The following is a 17107-nucleotide window of genomic DNA, read 5'->3' as shown; positions in this document are numbered from 1 at the left end:
ATCAAGCATTTGATAAATTCATAGTTTTTCTTTATATCAAAAGCAACATCCCTATCAGAATAGTCCATGCTAACGAACTGACCAATGAGAGGACGTCCTGAGTAATTGGGCTGGAATTCCCTGAATTCCCCTGGGGTGAAACCACCTAGGGACTGGCTATGACGTGTCTCCGCTAAACAAAGGGAAACACACTGGTGTAGTCAAGGCGCCATTCAAACTACGTCAGGGTAAACACCACGCCTCGTGACCATTGGTCACAGTCCGTGGAAAATCCCCCCAAATATGGTAACAGGACCCCTCGCGCTCGTCATGTGATGGGGGCAAAGGGCGCGAAAGAGTCTGTCTCATGCCTCGGGGCGCGAAAAAAGAGCGCGAAAAGTTCTAATCAATCTTTAGATAAAGTAAACATGCAGACGACAAGGAAGAAGGAAGGTTTGTGCGCGGGAAATATACGAACGGGAATAAAAGCAAGGAATCAGAAGTATGTCTTTTAAACCAAGGAGGTTTGATACTGAATACGAAGAAAGCCACTGAATACAAGAAATCAGCAACAAAAATTACTCGGTAAATGTCTATGTGGTTAAAAGTTTTCTATGGGACAGTGTCGGGTGAAAACGGCGAAGACAAACTCGCAAATGGGCTATAATGTCGAAGAGTTTCTTTGGCCTTGGCATTGGCCATCGACGTTCTCCTCAGACAACCTTGCAGCGACGTAGGAGGCTCTGACTCTGAGCCGCGCGTTTCCGCCAGCTGGGCTAACCTTGGCCGCCGTCCAAACTACACGCATTCTACTACAACGTAGAGGCAAGCAGTTACACACAAATGTGCAGTAATCAATAGAGCAGCGCTTCTTGTTAGGACTCGTATGTTACAAAGGTCGACCTTGGTGCGTATGTTACGTGGGCAGATTGATAAGCTTGCATCATTGCAGCTGCCATGATTAGAGAGTAAAGTTCACTACATGGAACACACGTGATGAACTTGTGCTGATCGTGAGGTCAGATAAGGACATAATGTCCTTGGATAAGGCGAGGGTCGACGTTTCGTCAGCCTAGCTATGGTAGAACTCGTGCCACCCTGAGACAAGTTGAAGCAAAGTTCACATGTATTCGATTACATTTTCGGGTAAAACGTGCAAACATATAACAATGGTGATTTTCAGTTGGTACTAACGTTATAACGTTACATGTACATAACAGTTAAATGAGCCACCTCTATTAAGAGGAATGATAATGATGGTTACTATATACTAGTATAAATAGCACACACACAACTATCTTGCTCATCCCGAGAGAAAAAAGTTTGCATTCAAGATACCACTGCATGGCAATGTAACGTTACGTTGATACACAAAGTAGCAAGGCATTCCCTCTCCCTTTTTCTCATCTACTACTACATTGTAGTATCTATTCCCTCATTCATTTATTTATTTCAAACAGTATACTACTAGTATTACTAGTAGATAGTTTTGCACTCAGTCATTCGAAACCACTTATGAGTCTCACCACTATGACACTAAAGATGCGTGCCTCTGTACTGACATCATCGGAGGAAATCACCGGCCATTGTCAAAATATGGTCAGATTGTCACAAGTCGACGTAAGCTAAGGAAGGGGAAGTTAACCTTCCCGCGGACTGAATGTCCTGGCTAATTTCCCTTTTTGCCGAATTCTACGAGCAATACCCCCGTAGGAAAGCCAATGGGGAGGCTACGTAAGGTGACAGGTTTTCGATTTGTAACTTCATGTTAACGAGGTGAAAGTGATAAGTACTAGTCTCCTCCACCCACCAGAATATTCCTCCCACACAACGGCACGCGCAGAGCACGAGCTGAATTCCCGCCTTTTTCGTCACAGTTTGACTCATTCTTCTTTGAAGTCTCCTTGTTAGAATTCCCTAAGGTTACATAAAGATTAGATATCCGCCCCTTGCTGTGAATGAAGTGAGGCCACATTTCTGTGGTTTGTTGCGGTTACAGGCCCAGGCGTGGTAAAGGCGTGCTGTCCTGTTTCCGTTCCAAATTGTTCTTCAAAAGTTCACTCATCCGGCAGATTACTACGCCTAAATATTAGCAATATTAATCTCTCTCTCTTTATCATTTTGATTTCTGTGCCTCCTTCTTGATTTAATTCCCAAAAGGATGACGGGGGTATTGCTCCTCTTTTGTAGCTACAGGTACAGTAAATGCTACAAGTGTGATAAAAGCAAATACAATATAATGTACTAGTAGTTCACTATGCACGTGTCTGTAAAGCTAAACCTAAAATCAATGAAAACGTTTCTGTGATAAAAGGAGTCGCAAAATTATCAAGAACAGATTACTGCATGCAACGTTACACTTCACATCACCCCCACGTGTGACACAACGTATAGACATTTCACTCAGCACGCATGGTATTCACAGGTTATTGTTCCGAAACATGTTTGTAGGTGCTGTAATCTGGTGAATCAGTACAGAAACATGCAATTAAAATATGATACATTCCTAGGATTCATATCAGACCGGAAGGTAAAATCATGCCGTCCACGCAGCGCCCCTTAGCGGCCAGCTAGTAGCTTACAGCTACACAAGTCTATTCGGACGAAACAGTAGAGTTGTTCTTGCGTTATGGAAAATTTAATCTCCAGGGGAGTTAGTTGACCAAAGACACGGAGCCCTACCTTAAATTTTATCGAAAGCTGACATGATGCAAATCTTGAGGCGATGGTTTACTTCCAATCCTCAGTTTAGTTTCAATCCGAGTTTACTTTCGAACGCGACTATCGCAGTACACCACACAGCAGCGCCCTCTAGCGATATTTATCGAAAGTAAAAATATCTGGATCAAAATGGCGGAAAGGGAAGTCAGGATGTTTGTGTACATCTCGTGTTTTGTCTTTTTGTCGACCGTTACATCATCTCCCGTCCCAAGTGTCAACGTCAAACCGGTAAGTACCGATGTGAGAATACATTAGTCCTATGATTGATGACAAAAGTTGTCATTTTAGCGCTTTCATGTCCTTGAAGTGTCGTCGATTCGATTCAACTGCTTATCCATTGTGAATTATATCGATTCAGTCATGCATATACCTTGGCCGTACAAAGCAATAATCTCGTGATTAGTATAAAATCAACTCACTGCTTGTTGTCGGCATGTCATAGTTTTGAAACAAGCCAGTTTTCATTGACGTTCCCGAAATAAAATCTCATGATGAAACATTGAACTTGTGCATACAAATGAAGTTCTACCAAGCTGCTCACCTTTGTCCAGGTGTCGCCCGTTGTTGTAGAGGAGCAGCTGATCTGGTTGAGTGGGGGGAGTGAGGGGGAGGTGGACATCTACCGGACCCCCCTCCTGGTCGCCACCCCCCGGGGGAGTCTGTTAGTCCTGTGTGGTGCCAGGAAGTACAGCTCTGGGGACGCAGGGCCCAAGTTTTTAGCCATCAGGAGGTCAACAGACAAAGGTTAGTAAGATTGGGTTAGTAACCTTCACCAACGTTAGTAACATTGGAATCCAGAGGTGAAGGTTTGAGTCCTGGAACCCCCAACCTGGCACTGGAAGGGACTGTTGTTCAGTGATTAGATGGTCCTTCGCGGTGGACGTTTAGCCTTTGCTCCCATGTGTGGGGGAGCCTCAGGCGTCAAATCCCTGCTCATTAAGATAAAGAACCCAGCACACTTATTGAGAAGAGCAGGTATGGACAAATTCTTGGGGCTCATGCATTCTCTTCTATAGTTATATCCAAATAACCTGAATAAGTAATAGTGAGAATCGCCTTGGTTCATCAATCAACAATCTCCAGAAAAAAATGTGAACAAAAAAAAGTAATTAGCATACATGATGTGCATTATGTCAATGACACACATTTTAACACCTTCACTTAAGATCTTCCTTCATTTGTCAAATCCCCCATGACTGATGCTTCTTTGTGTCCACCCTTTTACCCTTCAGGTCAGACCTGGTCTCCCACAGCCTTTGTGACAGACGACCGATCACCTGACGGCTTCAACCCCGGTTCCATCTTTGTTGATGAGACGACATCCACCATATTTGTTATGTATGTCCACTGTGCCCACCACTACAAGTAAGAACTCTGTCATTTCACATATTTCCCAGGTTTGGTATCATAAATGATGAAAAATTTGCAGCTAGAACCCTATTTTGTAGACAAGAAATCAGCAATTAGGATGGTTAGATGCAGTAAAATATTTTTTGGTCCCAACAAGCAAATTTCCATACCAGGACAGAGGGACAGGTCCTGGAGACAGCCCTGGGTAGATGACAGTACATGTATTGGATTTTATTTGATTGATTAATGTGAGATACTAAATAGCGTAGCCATCGAAATGGTATATCACCCCGTAAAGGGCGATATAACCCCGATGGTGTGAATGATGATGATGAATATCGTTTTCAAACAGTCACTCCTATAACAATAAGGTACTTGTAGTATTTTACATGTATACATCAAAGACTTATTCTTATCAGAGCCATGTTGAAATCATCACGTCCAGGTGCAATGTGTCGACCCTGTACCTGATCAACAGTACTGATGACGGACTCACCTGGAGTCACCCACGGAACATCTCCGAACAGGTCGGGACCGCGACTTTCGACCCCGGGCCTGGATATGGCGTCCAGGTAGTTTTCTTTCTTTCCATCTGGTTCAGTTACTTGTTTATGTTTGTGGTTGTGTATGACTACCGGTATTTATTTGTTTGTGTACATGGAAGAGCAAACCATATTGATCAAAGTTAGCACAGGTACTTCTAATATAGTCTGTATAACGCAAACTCCAGCTGTCTGGGGATTTCTGTCCCCTCCCCGCGGAGTTTGTGCTCACTAGCTCTAAGCCAGGAGAACTGTTATCAAAAATAGTAACACCAATCAGAGGCCAGGATTTCAGCCAGGTCCCCATTGCCATAGAAACAAGCTAGTTAGCATGTCTGTAAGCTGTCACACAGGCAGACAGGGAGGAAGGGATGGGAAATTAGATCCAGATGGTGGGGGGCGGGGAGAAATCATATCGCATCCAAGGCGATCAAAAGGTATTTTAAACCTCCTTGGTTTATCTGTTTCGTTAGAGGCAGACAATGGCAGTTTCTCCCACGTCCAAAACCAAGTTTTGACCCCTATACTTGAGTCCATTCCTAAGGATTTTTGAGGGCTTTGACTTTTGAAGCCACTTGAGGGGAGGGCTGTGAAACTCTATTCCTACCACCTGCAGATCAGACATCTGTAGCTGTCAATCACTGGATAGCAACAGTACTAGACCCTTAGCAACTAGTCTGGCCATGGCAGGCAGCTCATGTGGGCTGATGATGGCTGCATAAATTATCCATATTTAGAAAGGCGGGTTCCCCTGGATAAACTGCGCATGCCATCAAGCTCTTGGGCGGCTATGCAGTTACAGGGCGGCAAGCCGTTACAGGAGCTTGATTGAGTTCAGGCTACTTCTAATATCATAAGATTTGTTTCTTGTAATCGACTCAGTCCTGCCAAAAGTTGTAATACACTTTCTAATATGCTCATAACTCAATTTCTAATTGGAAATAAAATGATTCAAGGTATCAAACACTGATCTGTGAATACATACTTTTTTTTTAAATGTGTTCAGTATACATAGAAGATCTACTCCCTATCTATGTGACTTAATCACGCCGAAAAGTTCAACAATTTCCTTCTTGTTACCATCCCCAGAAAAAGCTTGCCCCCTACAAGGGTCGGCTGATCGTGTGTGGCCATGGCGACCAGCAGCACAGCGGTGTGTTCTGTCTCCTTAGCGACGACCATGGCAACACGTAGGTCCTGATTATCTTTTGGAAAGAATGTGGAACTGAAGTCAGTGGTAGTGTAAGGAAGAATGTGCAACATGGCAAGTAGGACAAAACACTGACGGATTTATTTATTTGTTGATGTATTGCAATTAGATTTCATGGGAGCATTGAGGTTTTAGTGCTCTTTTATTGCCCTTTAGAAGGCATGTTTTTATCTCTTTGCTTGACATCTTCTAATCACAGAAGAAGTCAACCTTCTGACTAACACAGTGCATACCATCTTTGCAATAATATCATTTACCTCTAGATGGCGCTATGGAGGCACAAGGAAAAGCATCCCTTACAACCAGAGCAAGAAGGCAGGAGACTTTGATCCTGATGAAAACCAGGTTTGTCTTAGAAGAATTTTCCTTACATGATTCACTTTGAGTACTTAAGTATATAAAATGCATATAGCATAGCCTGGGTACCATCCTCCATAGTGACCACTGACTCAGTCACTGATCTCTTACTGATACTGTAGTAACTGCAAAGCATGCCGTGCCCAGGCTACATTTAGTGGTTTTGAGAGGAAAGTTCATGACACAACATGAAAAGGAACAATCATAAAACATATTTGGGAAATGTGTCATACATGATGATTTGTGTTCTTTGTTGTGTGGATGAATTTTATACAGTTGTATGTTAAAATATGTATTTTCAATAGATAAAGAGTACAAAGTACTTAAAAGACAGTTTCCGCTGATCTGTTTTTAAATCAGCCACTGGAACTCCCGGATGGTTCGATTTTGTTGAACGCGAGAAACGAGCACACCTACCACTGCCACTGTCGCGTCATCATGCGTAGCTTCGACGGCGCCGAGTCCTTCCCGCTGGAAAACCTGTACTTCGATGAGAAGCTAATCGAGCCCCGAGCGATGGCCAGCCAGTGGTACAGTAACGGGGTGCTGTTCTTCTCCAACCCAGCACACCAGACAAAGAGTAAGTATGCTATGGTGGGCTTTAGTTTCAGCTTAATGTCAAGTTCATATAACGTTGTTTGAATAATGTTGCTTAAAAGCAATGTATCTGTGAAAACGTTTATTTAGCCTCTTTTGTATCTAATTTTCACTTATGGCTGGATTAAACCAAAGAATGTCTTCCATGTTTTGCTCTCTGCACAATTCTAAGAATAACTGGAACCTCTTCAGTTTAATGCTGTTAGATTTTTTTCAAATCACCATCCATGCCTTTGTAATGTACAGGTACAAGTATTATGCAATATGACAGGAATAGTTTCCACTCTGTCTCACTTAGGAATAAACCTGACCCTGCGGTGGAGCTACGATAACGGCACCACGTGGGCGTCCAGCCTGACCGTCTGGCCTGAGGCGAGCGGCTACTCCGCCATGACCATGCTGGGCGAGGACAGCGAACATCTGTACATCTTCTACGAGAAGGGAGTGAAGAGTTCGATAGCGTCGATGTCGCTGGCGAAGGTGGCGCTGTACGGAGGGTTGTGACCTGAGGAATGTCTTTGTCACCCCCCTCCCCCATGGCTTTGAACTACTCTTGCTTCATGGCTGCTACATGTTGCTAGCAATAATATTGTAGTGTGAGCACAGGGCAGTAGATTATGTGTTCACAGCCCATGGCTGTCTCCAGAACCCGCCTCTTTGTTCCAGGATGGAAATTTGTTTGTTGGGACGGAAAAAAATGTCTCCCTGTCCGTCCAAAAGATCTGAACTTCCTTACATGAAATAGATGAAATGGCATTTTTGGAAGCTTAGAATGACAGATTTAATGACAGAAATTAACAACATGGGCTCTCAAACAACGAGTGTAAAAAAAATTGATGCTGGAGACAGCCATGTCACTGCTTCTTTCAGTGTTCCTGTCGAGCCTCACACATTACAGGCAGGCAGTCAATTTTTAGAAAATCTATTTCCAATACATTTGCAGGCCTTTTTTTATCTATAACTTGCAATACCAGTATTGCAAGTTCTCAGAAATGTGACCTGCAATGCAGTAAAAAAATTTCTGCAGCTATCTGAGCCACTGTCCCTGTCCTACAGCGCTCTTAGACATATAAAGCCTTCAATATGTTCTTGCATAGTTCTTTAAGTTTATGCTGCTGCATACCTAGATTATTGCTCATAATACCAGGCCTGGGTTTTTTCTAGCCTGCAAAAATTGTTTGCATTTTTACCTATACTGGCTATAGTTGTCTGAAAATGTAACGCAAGTGTCATTTCTTGCCCATGTTTTTTTGTATCACAGCAGACACAAACTTCAGCCACATTTCACTGTGGCAATACTAACTATAGATGTGTGATACTGTACTGGTACAGTCAAAGTGCAATTTCAGCCACTTGAGCCACTGTTTTTCACTTCAGAGGGAGAACTACGTGTAGTTATGTCTACTGTAAAGACTAAGATATCTAATGTTGTAATATCTCTAGTTTTGAAGATGACAAAAAAAATTTGTATAGGAATCAATTTTATAGTCCACAAGGTGGATGTCTTTATGAAGGAGACTTTTTATATGATGCTGATATATGAAAAAAATGCAGAACTATGTTGTATATAACATTGACAATCATGAGATTCTATACAACATGTAGAATGTAATTCATTTTGATTTTTTTATATACAAATGCCATAAAACACCGAGTATACAGGAGACGCCAGCACAGTTTTCACTGCAATTTTATTGCAAATAATTCCCTGACAATAAAATGCATTTTAGTAATTGTTGCTAAACATTTGTTTTGTTAATCTGCAATATTCATAAGATTTCTGGTATAAAGAGAGGACAAAGATAATAGCTATGCAACCAGTATATAGCTGTATCAATAATGGAATGCCAATACATGCACTGGTCATTTCTCATCCTTCATAACTTGCCAGAATATTTCTGAATTACATATATGTACAAAAATGTACCTTTGTCATACATAAAGGGTGTAAAAGCTAGACGTATACACTATGTTTAAAGGGGGATGGTTATTTCACTGTAGTTTTAGTAGTACTAGTTCATTTTTCCTAACTCCATTTAAATCCTGTCAGCCCTTATTTTTGCCCAAAAATTTGCATTTATGATAGTATTTTCCCGATGGAGTGGCTTCCAGCCTCACAAGAGATAGTTTGGCATTTAAGTGTTAATGCATCAGTTAGAAAGTTAGCATGATGCACATGTACATATTACCCTGCTTCCTGCCTTTGTACATTCTTCAAGCCACTAGTCTTGCCTGAACATTCTTTACAATTTTCTTTGAACAGTTAATCATTTATAAGCTTAATGTCCAAGAAACAAAGAATACTTTGGCCTGATGCTTGAGCATAATCAAAACGGTAAAAAGACTTCAAATGAAATAAAATGCAACCAACTTAAAGTGCATTTGAAGCTCCATTGTCCTTTGATAAATTGGTATTTTTAACATTTTCACACTTCTTATGCAATATGCACTGATATTTGCTGGTTATGTGATTGGATATCGCTTGAAAATAAATTCATTTTGCTATATTATTTACAAACACCAAATTACAGCCTAATCTAGTGTAAACCTTAACTGACACTCTGTAGTGACGAACATACAGACTGCAAGGGTGACGCTCCATCTGTGATGTAACGCTTTACCTCTGTCTCCCCGCCAGGGGGCGCTGTTGGGTACTTGGTGTAATCCTCGTACCCTGGTAGTGTTGAAGCCACCGACACTGTCTCTGACACCGAGTCTGTGTTGTTTTCTGTGGTGTTTACGTTGTTTACGCTCTGTGTCGGTCTTGTTTGTGTGTTTTCTGGTTCGATGTTGTCGTTGTGAACTATGACGATGTCGGGACAGCTGACGGCAGGGTTGCCGGGAAGGCCGCTTTGTGACGTAGTCCAAATAGTGTCAGGTACCACGCATGCGTCGTAAGCCGGTGGATTGTCGTCAAACATCGGGTTGGCTTGGCCGAGGTTTGCTAATTCCAGTCCTAAAAGAAGAAAAGAACAATTCTTTGAAATTCGGCTTGCTCGCTTTCGCATTTATTTCTAGAACGGTAGCAAAGTGAAAGAATAGTATAGAAGAACTTTATTGCACGGCAATTGTACTCGGTACAAAGTATTTAACATATGCTTAGTACAAAATAGAGGTAACGTTATAGAATTAAACTTAACATCCTAATTACTTATACAATAAGTGGGCTAGCATAAGTCTAGTTATCGAGAACGAGTGTTTTTTTAGTCAGAATTCAAGGGTTTAGTATAACTAGCGTCACGATATGGTACCGTAGTCAATGTACTGTACTATACACGTAGCAAAAACTAGGTAAAATTGGTTGTACCCTGTGTATTTAGGCTATACTTGTCACAGTTTTTTTCAGTGTCATGATAACTCATGATGACCCTGATCATATGGGCCTGACCCTATCAGCATCACAAAGGTAACATTTGTCCCAACCTACCCGGGTCCTCGGCCTGTTGCCTCCTCCGCGGTGAGTGAGATTTGGGCGGGCCCATACAGCACCGGGTCGCCGCGCACACGATGGAGAAAATCAGCACGAAGAAGATGGCCACACCTATCTCCAACCACACGTCCCATCTTAACTCGGGAACTGAGGAGAGGTAAGAAAAATGGCATTGTAATGCAGCTGTTTTGTTAGGACAGAGCAGCAGACAGGGAAGAATAGTGTGGAAAAGATAGTGAGATATCAGTACAACCATCAAAAACAGCAATTTCTTTTTTAGTATTCCTTAGATTATTTTTATCGGTCGTTGCTTATCTTCTAGTTTGTTTGTCCCCAATCCCTGTAGTAGAATAACATAAATATAATATAAAAATGCAACTGTCTCTTGTACTTACGGCAGTCTTCCTCATCGGTCTTGTCCTCACATTGGTACAGCCCGTCACACACCTGGTCTGACGTCACACACCCATACGTCGCGCACTTCTGCTTATGGCTGGGGCATGCGCAGTGCAGCTCGTCACTAGCATCTCCGCAGTCGTCTGTGTCGTCGCATTCCTGAGTCCGCCTGATACACCTGCCGTTCGCGCATGCGTATTCCCATCTTTTGCACGCGCATGCGCGTTCGTCGCTCCTGTCGCCACAGTGATCTATGTCGTCGCATGTAAACTCATCAGAAATACACAGCCCATTGTCACATCGGAACTGGTTCCATTCACACGTGCAGTTTAGTTCGTCAGTTCTGTCTACGCAATCCGCTACCCCGTCACACACCCTCTCATAGGGCACACATCGCCGGGCTCCGTCACACGGGAGACAGCCGGCGGTCGTCGTGCTTGGCGGTAGGGCGGTCGTCGTGTTGTTGAACGCGGTGCACAACTCACAGAGACACCACATCAAGAACAGGAAAGGACAAACACGTTTTCCTTGCACCCGGAAATTCTCCATATCGAAGACTTGCCTGAAAAATTATGAGAAGAAAAAATAATGGTAATATTGTGAACCATATCAATTTGAACATGTCCTGCAAAATTGCTACTACATTAAAATGTTTCACCTGATAGCTACATGGTTATTCATTTAATTGTCAGTCTGTCAGTTCACAATATTACAAGTACTGTCATAAGTAATATTTTCCCAAACAACTTGCAGGTGTAAAGTGTACATTCACAGCTGTTTACACGTGCTGTGCTGTGCACATGTAGTCAGGTGCCTATACAGGTACAAAGGTGAACAAACTAAGATATCGCAATATTAGGTCATTGGTGTACTTAGTACCGATCGAACCGCGATAGTACAGAAGGTCAACTTGCCCTGCCTGTCTTCTGTTCAAAACAACTGATTTGCTAAAGAAGCCTACACAATAAAACATCTAAAAGAACAAAATAGATTTATTGTTTACTAACAAAATTTCAATGTGGTATCAAATTTGAGACCATTCAGTTTATGAGGGGCATTTAAACAGTAGAACAGTCTTTGAAGGTCATATGACCGGTTGGAGTACATTATAGACGATAATGTTCCTGTTCCATTGGAGAACTAACGACAACAAATCATTGCAATAAAGAGACCAATTGCAAGATAGAGTCTACAAATTATCATTTGACATCGATATACTTTGTATTGAAACTGTAAATCAATCGGTTATGATATGGTTATTCACCAGCGACATTCCACAAACGAGATGCCTGCATCGTCTGAGGTTTAGATTATAGTCCAAGGCATGTCGTCCTTCAAATGGTACAAACATGCCTGAGTTGTTGGAGAGAACGTTATGCTATGTCAGAAAACTGACGTCACAACTTCTCCCCACCCAGCTTAGTCGCCACCTTGTGCACGTAGGCCCTAGGGTACAATAGGTGACCCACATGGAGCAAACAACAGAAACAAAAGATTACGATGCGAAGAATGCATGTTAAACCGTTCCCGATGTTTCATAAAATTATGGTGACAGCCGCTTGAAATACATGTGCAGTACTGGTAGCAAATGATATTTCAAACGCTCACATAAAATACTACTAGTATACAATATTTTTATGAAACACCCTGCGAGGAAAAACGAGGAAGTGAGAGGGGCATGACTAGCCGGTTGAAGCCCCCTCCCCATCTCAAACTGATACATGAGTTGTAGGCAACGAGCCAAGAATGGTCGTCGTGTGCAGGTATGACTTACCATGGCACGGTTTAGAGGACAGGTACATGTTATCCAATAACGTCGCATCAACCTACCTTTAAGGAGTTTTTAAAAGACGTCTTGACTTTTCATCTTGAAGACATGTAACACATGCCGACCTACATGTGTCATCAGATCACTATCAGTCTTTATCCTAATAAATAACGTTTCATTAATATCTCTTCCACATGAAGTGAATGCTTTGCATCAAAACCGACTCATGAATTTTTGATACCGTTGCCATGGCGACGACAAAAGAGTGCTCCCTGGGGATGATCTAGGAGCAGACACGAAAGATGAGAGGATTTTCTATAAAAAATGCCGAGATTGTAGTACATGTACTTGTGTGCCATTTTAGGGGTTTTATGCCAACCACCGTTCCAATATGTAAACGTTGTAGATATATAAAATGAATAGGCTGGTTGCGCTAGCACAGGTTAAAACTGGATTTTAGCACAAAGGAAGCGTAGATCTGACCACTATTATGTTGCTTTTAGGACAATGAAGACTGCAACTACCGCTGTAAATCATTGGGGGAGGGGGTTCTAGATCTGTTGGACAAATTGATGAACTGATGTGGGCAACATATCCGAAATGGAAGAAAATGTTTCACCCGCACATACAATCTACTGGCCACATTCAGACAATGCTTCACACAAAGTGACATTTGGCCCACGTTATTAACGTACATCGACTCAAATGGGGCTTTGGCAATTCGTCATTAGTACAATTTCACTCTATTGAAGACCCCATATAATGTACTGGTCACATTCAGACGATCCTTCACACAAAGTGACATTTGAGTCTCTGTTTACGTACGTTAATAACGTGGGGCTTTGGCAATTCGTCATTGGTACACTAGTAGTTTCACTCTATTGAAGACCCCAACCAACCCTTACATCATCTATAGTGATCGGTACAATTCAAAAGCTGTTCACGTAGGAAACCAGAACTAACCTATCGAACATAACGTTACCATTTTCTGAAAGACAATACCAAATACCCTGACAGAATTCAAGAACGTTTAAAAATGTAGCAATATCTGTATCTTTACTCTTTCTTTAATGGAGAGAAACCAAAGCTCTGTATAGCTACACACCTTACATGTTAGCACAAATTTAAATGCAAACAGTATATCCTTACCTTTCTGTAACCACGCTCTCCTGTTCTACTAGTGGACCTGCAGCGTTTCAGCCAGCTGGTGCAATCGCCCCCAAGGCTGGACTTGTTTTCGAGGGAACCGTTCGTTGGGTTCAAAAGTTCACAACGTCATCGGCGGAACCCCAGCATTCCACGGTGCCAACAATTTCACCTTTGTCACTCAGATATTATCCAGCATCAAGACCCGTCGTAAACTTGTGGGGGATAGAAATTGCGAAAAAAGATGAGTTCGCCAGTCAAGGACAGTGTCAGTAGGTCTGGACGAGTCTTCGATCTTTTTATCGATCCAAGGCGTTTAATGCGAGCCTCTAACGCGAGACTCTGTCATAAGGAAGTAACAGTCTTACCGTGCATTAGGTAATTGCGGGTTCACACGTCACTAACACCTCACCCTTTTTTTTACACCCCCGTGTAGTAAAAGGTCGTCATGGTGGGGAGCTTTTAGCGGAGTTAATCATTCACTTTTTCTTTGCTGTGCCTTTCCCTGCCTGCTACTACGGGCTATAAATACGTCACCTAATGTACATAGGAACACAGGAGAACCGTTACGTATTTGCTATTGTTGGGAGCCAAAATTGTTGATCGAGTTTTTGTGTACTCTGTCAGTTTTATTAATCTCTCGTCTGATTGAACGCATGTAAACGTAACTGGCTAGTTGCGTGTTTTTCAGGCCAACATTTTTTTTAAAGTGACGATATGTTTTGTTTATTAATATATCAATATTTCTATCATTTTCCTCCAACGATACCAATTTTGCAGCAATATTAGATATTTTTATTGATTGGATCGCGGCAAACGCGTTTGTTTCATCAAGTCAAATCCGGTGAACCCAATTTAGTTAAGTGTACCGGAATTTCACAACGTTGGAATGATGTTCTGCCTTCTCATAATTGGAAAAATAAAATCTGTTCGGGTGTCAGTCGGATAATTGTTTAGAATGTGGATTAAATTCAGATATGCAAACTTATAGTTGGAACATTGTCCATTGTTACATAATCCTTGCATAATGCAATCCAATATGCTGCGGCTGTAAATCATAGAAAGGGCTTTTACCTTTCATAAGCGTGATGGTCTAGTTACGTATAGTTCAATAGAGGAGCGTTCATTTCCTGCCACTACGGGAAGTACTACTTATATAGGTACTGAGGTCTATAAACTGAAAGGTTGGTGAGAAAATTTATATCTGCCCTTTAACGTCCTTGCCGTCCGATCGTAAGGTCCTCTTGTGAATGTGTGAATAGAAAGTTGAGGTTATAACTACGATAATTTTCTTGTAGTCATCTCCGGGAAGGAGGGTCACTTCCGACGGGGGTACTGTTTTTGGTTGTGTTTGCGTAATCGCCTATAATTCTAGATCCTTTTCATGGATTTATATGACTTTTGTTATGTGGGTAGTTTTGAGGTCCCAAAGAAAGATGGCGATTTTGGACCCCTAGCAGTATTTTCGGGTACTGCAGCCTTACAGGCCAACACCCCTTCATGAAAGTAGCGGGGTACTGTTTTATGCTTGTGTTTTCGCTCATAACTAAAACTCAAGATCCTTTCGATGGATTTATATGAATTTTTTATTGATTTCAGGTCCCGAAGAAACATGGCGCTTTTGGGCCCTCTGACAGAATTTTTTGATACTGCAGCTTTACAGGCCGACACCCCTTCGTGAAAGTAGACCGATATAGTGCATGGATAGCTGGCCAGCTGGCCCCGACGAATGACCCCTTTTGGAGTGATATACATGTAGCTGGGATTTAAAGGAAGAGGGGAAGGGGAAGATCATTAACATCTCTGATGGCTAGGGACATGGCAAGAAATTCACAAAAAAACACATTCTTGTGTGTCTTGTTTTCAATTTTTCGACTTTGGGTTTGACTTGATATTGGTCAGTCTCATTCAGCCATTTTTACTAATCTCATTCCATTTTTGTTTTACAATATACATTATGGCCCTTCTTTACAAATCAAAAACTCTTTTAAAGATATAATTATCTAGCTATTGATATTGGCAAGTTTCATGTCGTTACGTACTCCTACTATTTCTGGCGATAGAAAAGTTGACATAGTTTCGCAGGTCCATCGAGAAAAGGCAAAGATTTATATCCTCCATCATAATCCGCCATATGTCCGTCTCCTAATTTTATTGCTGTAGAGTTATCCGAGAACGACGTAAATCTACGAAATTAGGTCAATCTATATCGCTAACATCTGTTATAAAAGATAAGCCATCAAATTATCTAACTTTAATATATATCGTAAGAAGCTTGGTACGAGAGGCGAACCAAACAATGTAAAAATTCGGACCTTGTCCTTTCCATAGATTAGGTAAACACTACAAACAATAAGATTTGAGCGTCCATTCCATAAATTCGGCAAACACTTCAAAGAATAAGATTTGAGCCTCGTGACAGCTCTGTACAAATCGATGTTCGCCATGCCGTGCATCTGGCCTTTTGTGGCTACAGAGGGAAAGTATTGATCGTTGTTTTACTAGCGTCAGTTGAGCCGTGTTGCCGTCTCGCTCATTTATATAACTGCCATCGCAACGTCGCGTTTGACCTTCATTATTCACAAGACACAAACCAGGCGTTGCAGCACGTATTCCTTATTAGGCACCAGTAGAGCACGTGATCACCTCATGATCAATCGTTGCTAGGCAACGTCGTCTCTGTCTATGAGAGTCTAATTGTGAAAACTACCGGAGGACGTCATTGAAGGGTAAAAGGTTGATAGTCTGTGCGTCAGTGACTTTGATGAGCTCTACCTCATCAAAATTTCATTTCTTTCAGAAAACTAATTAGCAAAACAGACAGCAGGAGAGGATGTGTCGCGATGCAGAAGGGCTGAAATCACAAACGGTCAATTTTTTTCGTAGCTGTCATTGAGAACTAATAGACTAACTAAATGATATTTATTACACAGTTCCGTTGTCAGGAGTTGACTGCGGGAGTGATTCAATTGCTGTCTTTTCCAATACAGGAATACAATACATTTGTGTATTTGAAATGTCATAGTCGAGTGGGTAGCACGATTTGATAATTCGTTGGTGCGCCAAATCTGCTGTCAAGATACTACTGCAATCGGTATCTTGGTGATGGCTTGTGATCTAACATCTATGGTAGATTCGACAGCATACCCCTCCCCCCTCTCAAAGATGTACAGTGACGTGTGCATTACCTGTGCTAGGATGCTGCTTCTAAAAGGACGGCGCCTGCTGGGAAGGATATAATCCTCCCGGATTAGGGTCACGCTAAGCCCAGTCCCCCGATGCTGGTAAGCGCACTGATGTAATGAAAGTGCCGTGTTATACTAGCTATCTGCACTATCAATGAATTGTTCTTTTATTCCGGAATACTTTGCCTCCTAACGACGAATGTGGGTAATGCAACAGAAGCCGACGTTGTCCCTTACCAACCATGGCTTTTGGACTTACTTTCAAAACTTCATTCCATACCTCTTGTTTTTCAACACTAGCTTATTTCTAATTACCTTCACTGTTACATTGTACTTTTATTATTGCTTTATCTACTTCTATTATTGTTATCTAATCATTACCTTTGTATTTGTCAGTAGTATTATTTACATGGTAAGTTTTGTCCT

The 17107-nt window shown here is 41.8% G+C and overlaps 2 protein-coding genes across 2 annotated transcripts; one reads left to right on the top strand and one right to left on the bottom strand.

Annotated features, from left to right (window-relative positions):
- The first annotated feature begins 2744 nt into the window (after positions 1 to 2744).
- On the top strand, positions 2745 to 8500 carry LOC136442250 (sialidase-1-like). The gene is made up of 8 exons (XM_066439010.1): positions 2745 to 2928; positions 3252 to 3444; positions 3933 to 4065; positions 4496 to 4622; positions 5682 to 5782; positions 6066 to 6147; positions 6520 to 6739; positions 7055 to 8500. Exons 1-8 carry the CDS (start codon positions 2830 to 2832, stop codon positions 7258 to 7260), a joined length of 1161 nt encoding a protein of 386 aa, XP_066295107.1. The 5' UTR covers positions 2745 to 2829; the 3' UTR covers positions 7261 to 8500.
- LOC136442251 (uncharacterized) lies at positions 8429 to 13946 on the bottom strand. The gene is made up of 5 exons (XM_066439011.1): positions 13865 to 13946; positions 13500 to 13711; positions 10582 to 11144; positions 10184 to 10333; positions 8429 to 9712 (listed from the first exon to the last, which is right to left on the bottom strand). Exons 3-5 carry the CDS (start codon positions 11129 to 11131, stop codon positions 9306 to 9308), a joined length of 1107 nt encoding a protein of 368 aa, XP_066295108.1. The 5' UTR covers positions 11132 to 11144; positions 13500 to 13711; positions 13865 to 13946; the 3' UTR covers positions 8429 to 9305.
- Positions 13947 to 17107: the final 3161 nt, after the last annotated feature.

Source organism: Branchiostoma lanceolatum, chromosome 9, assembly GCF_035083965.1.
Source record: "Branchiostoma lanceolatum isolate klBraLanc5 chromosome 9, klBraLanc5.hap2, whole genome shotgun sequence".
Taxonomy (NCBI): domain Eukaryota; kingdom Metazoa; phylum Chordata; class Leptocardii; order Amphioxiformes; family Branchiostomatidae; genus Branchiostoma; species Branchiostoma lanceolatum.
Note: the sequence above shows the minus strand (reverse complement) of the source record. Positions and strands in the feature narration are given on the sequence as shown.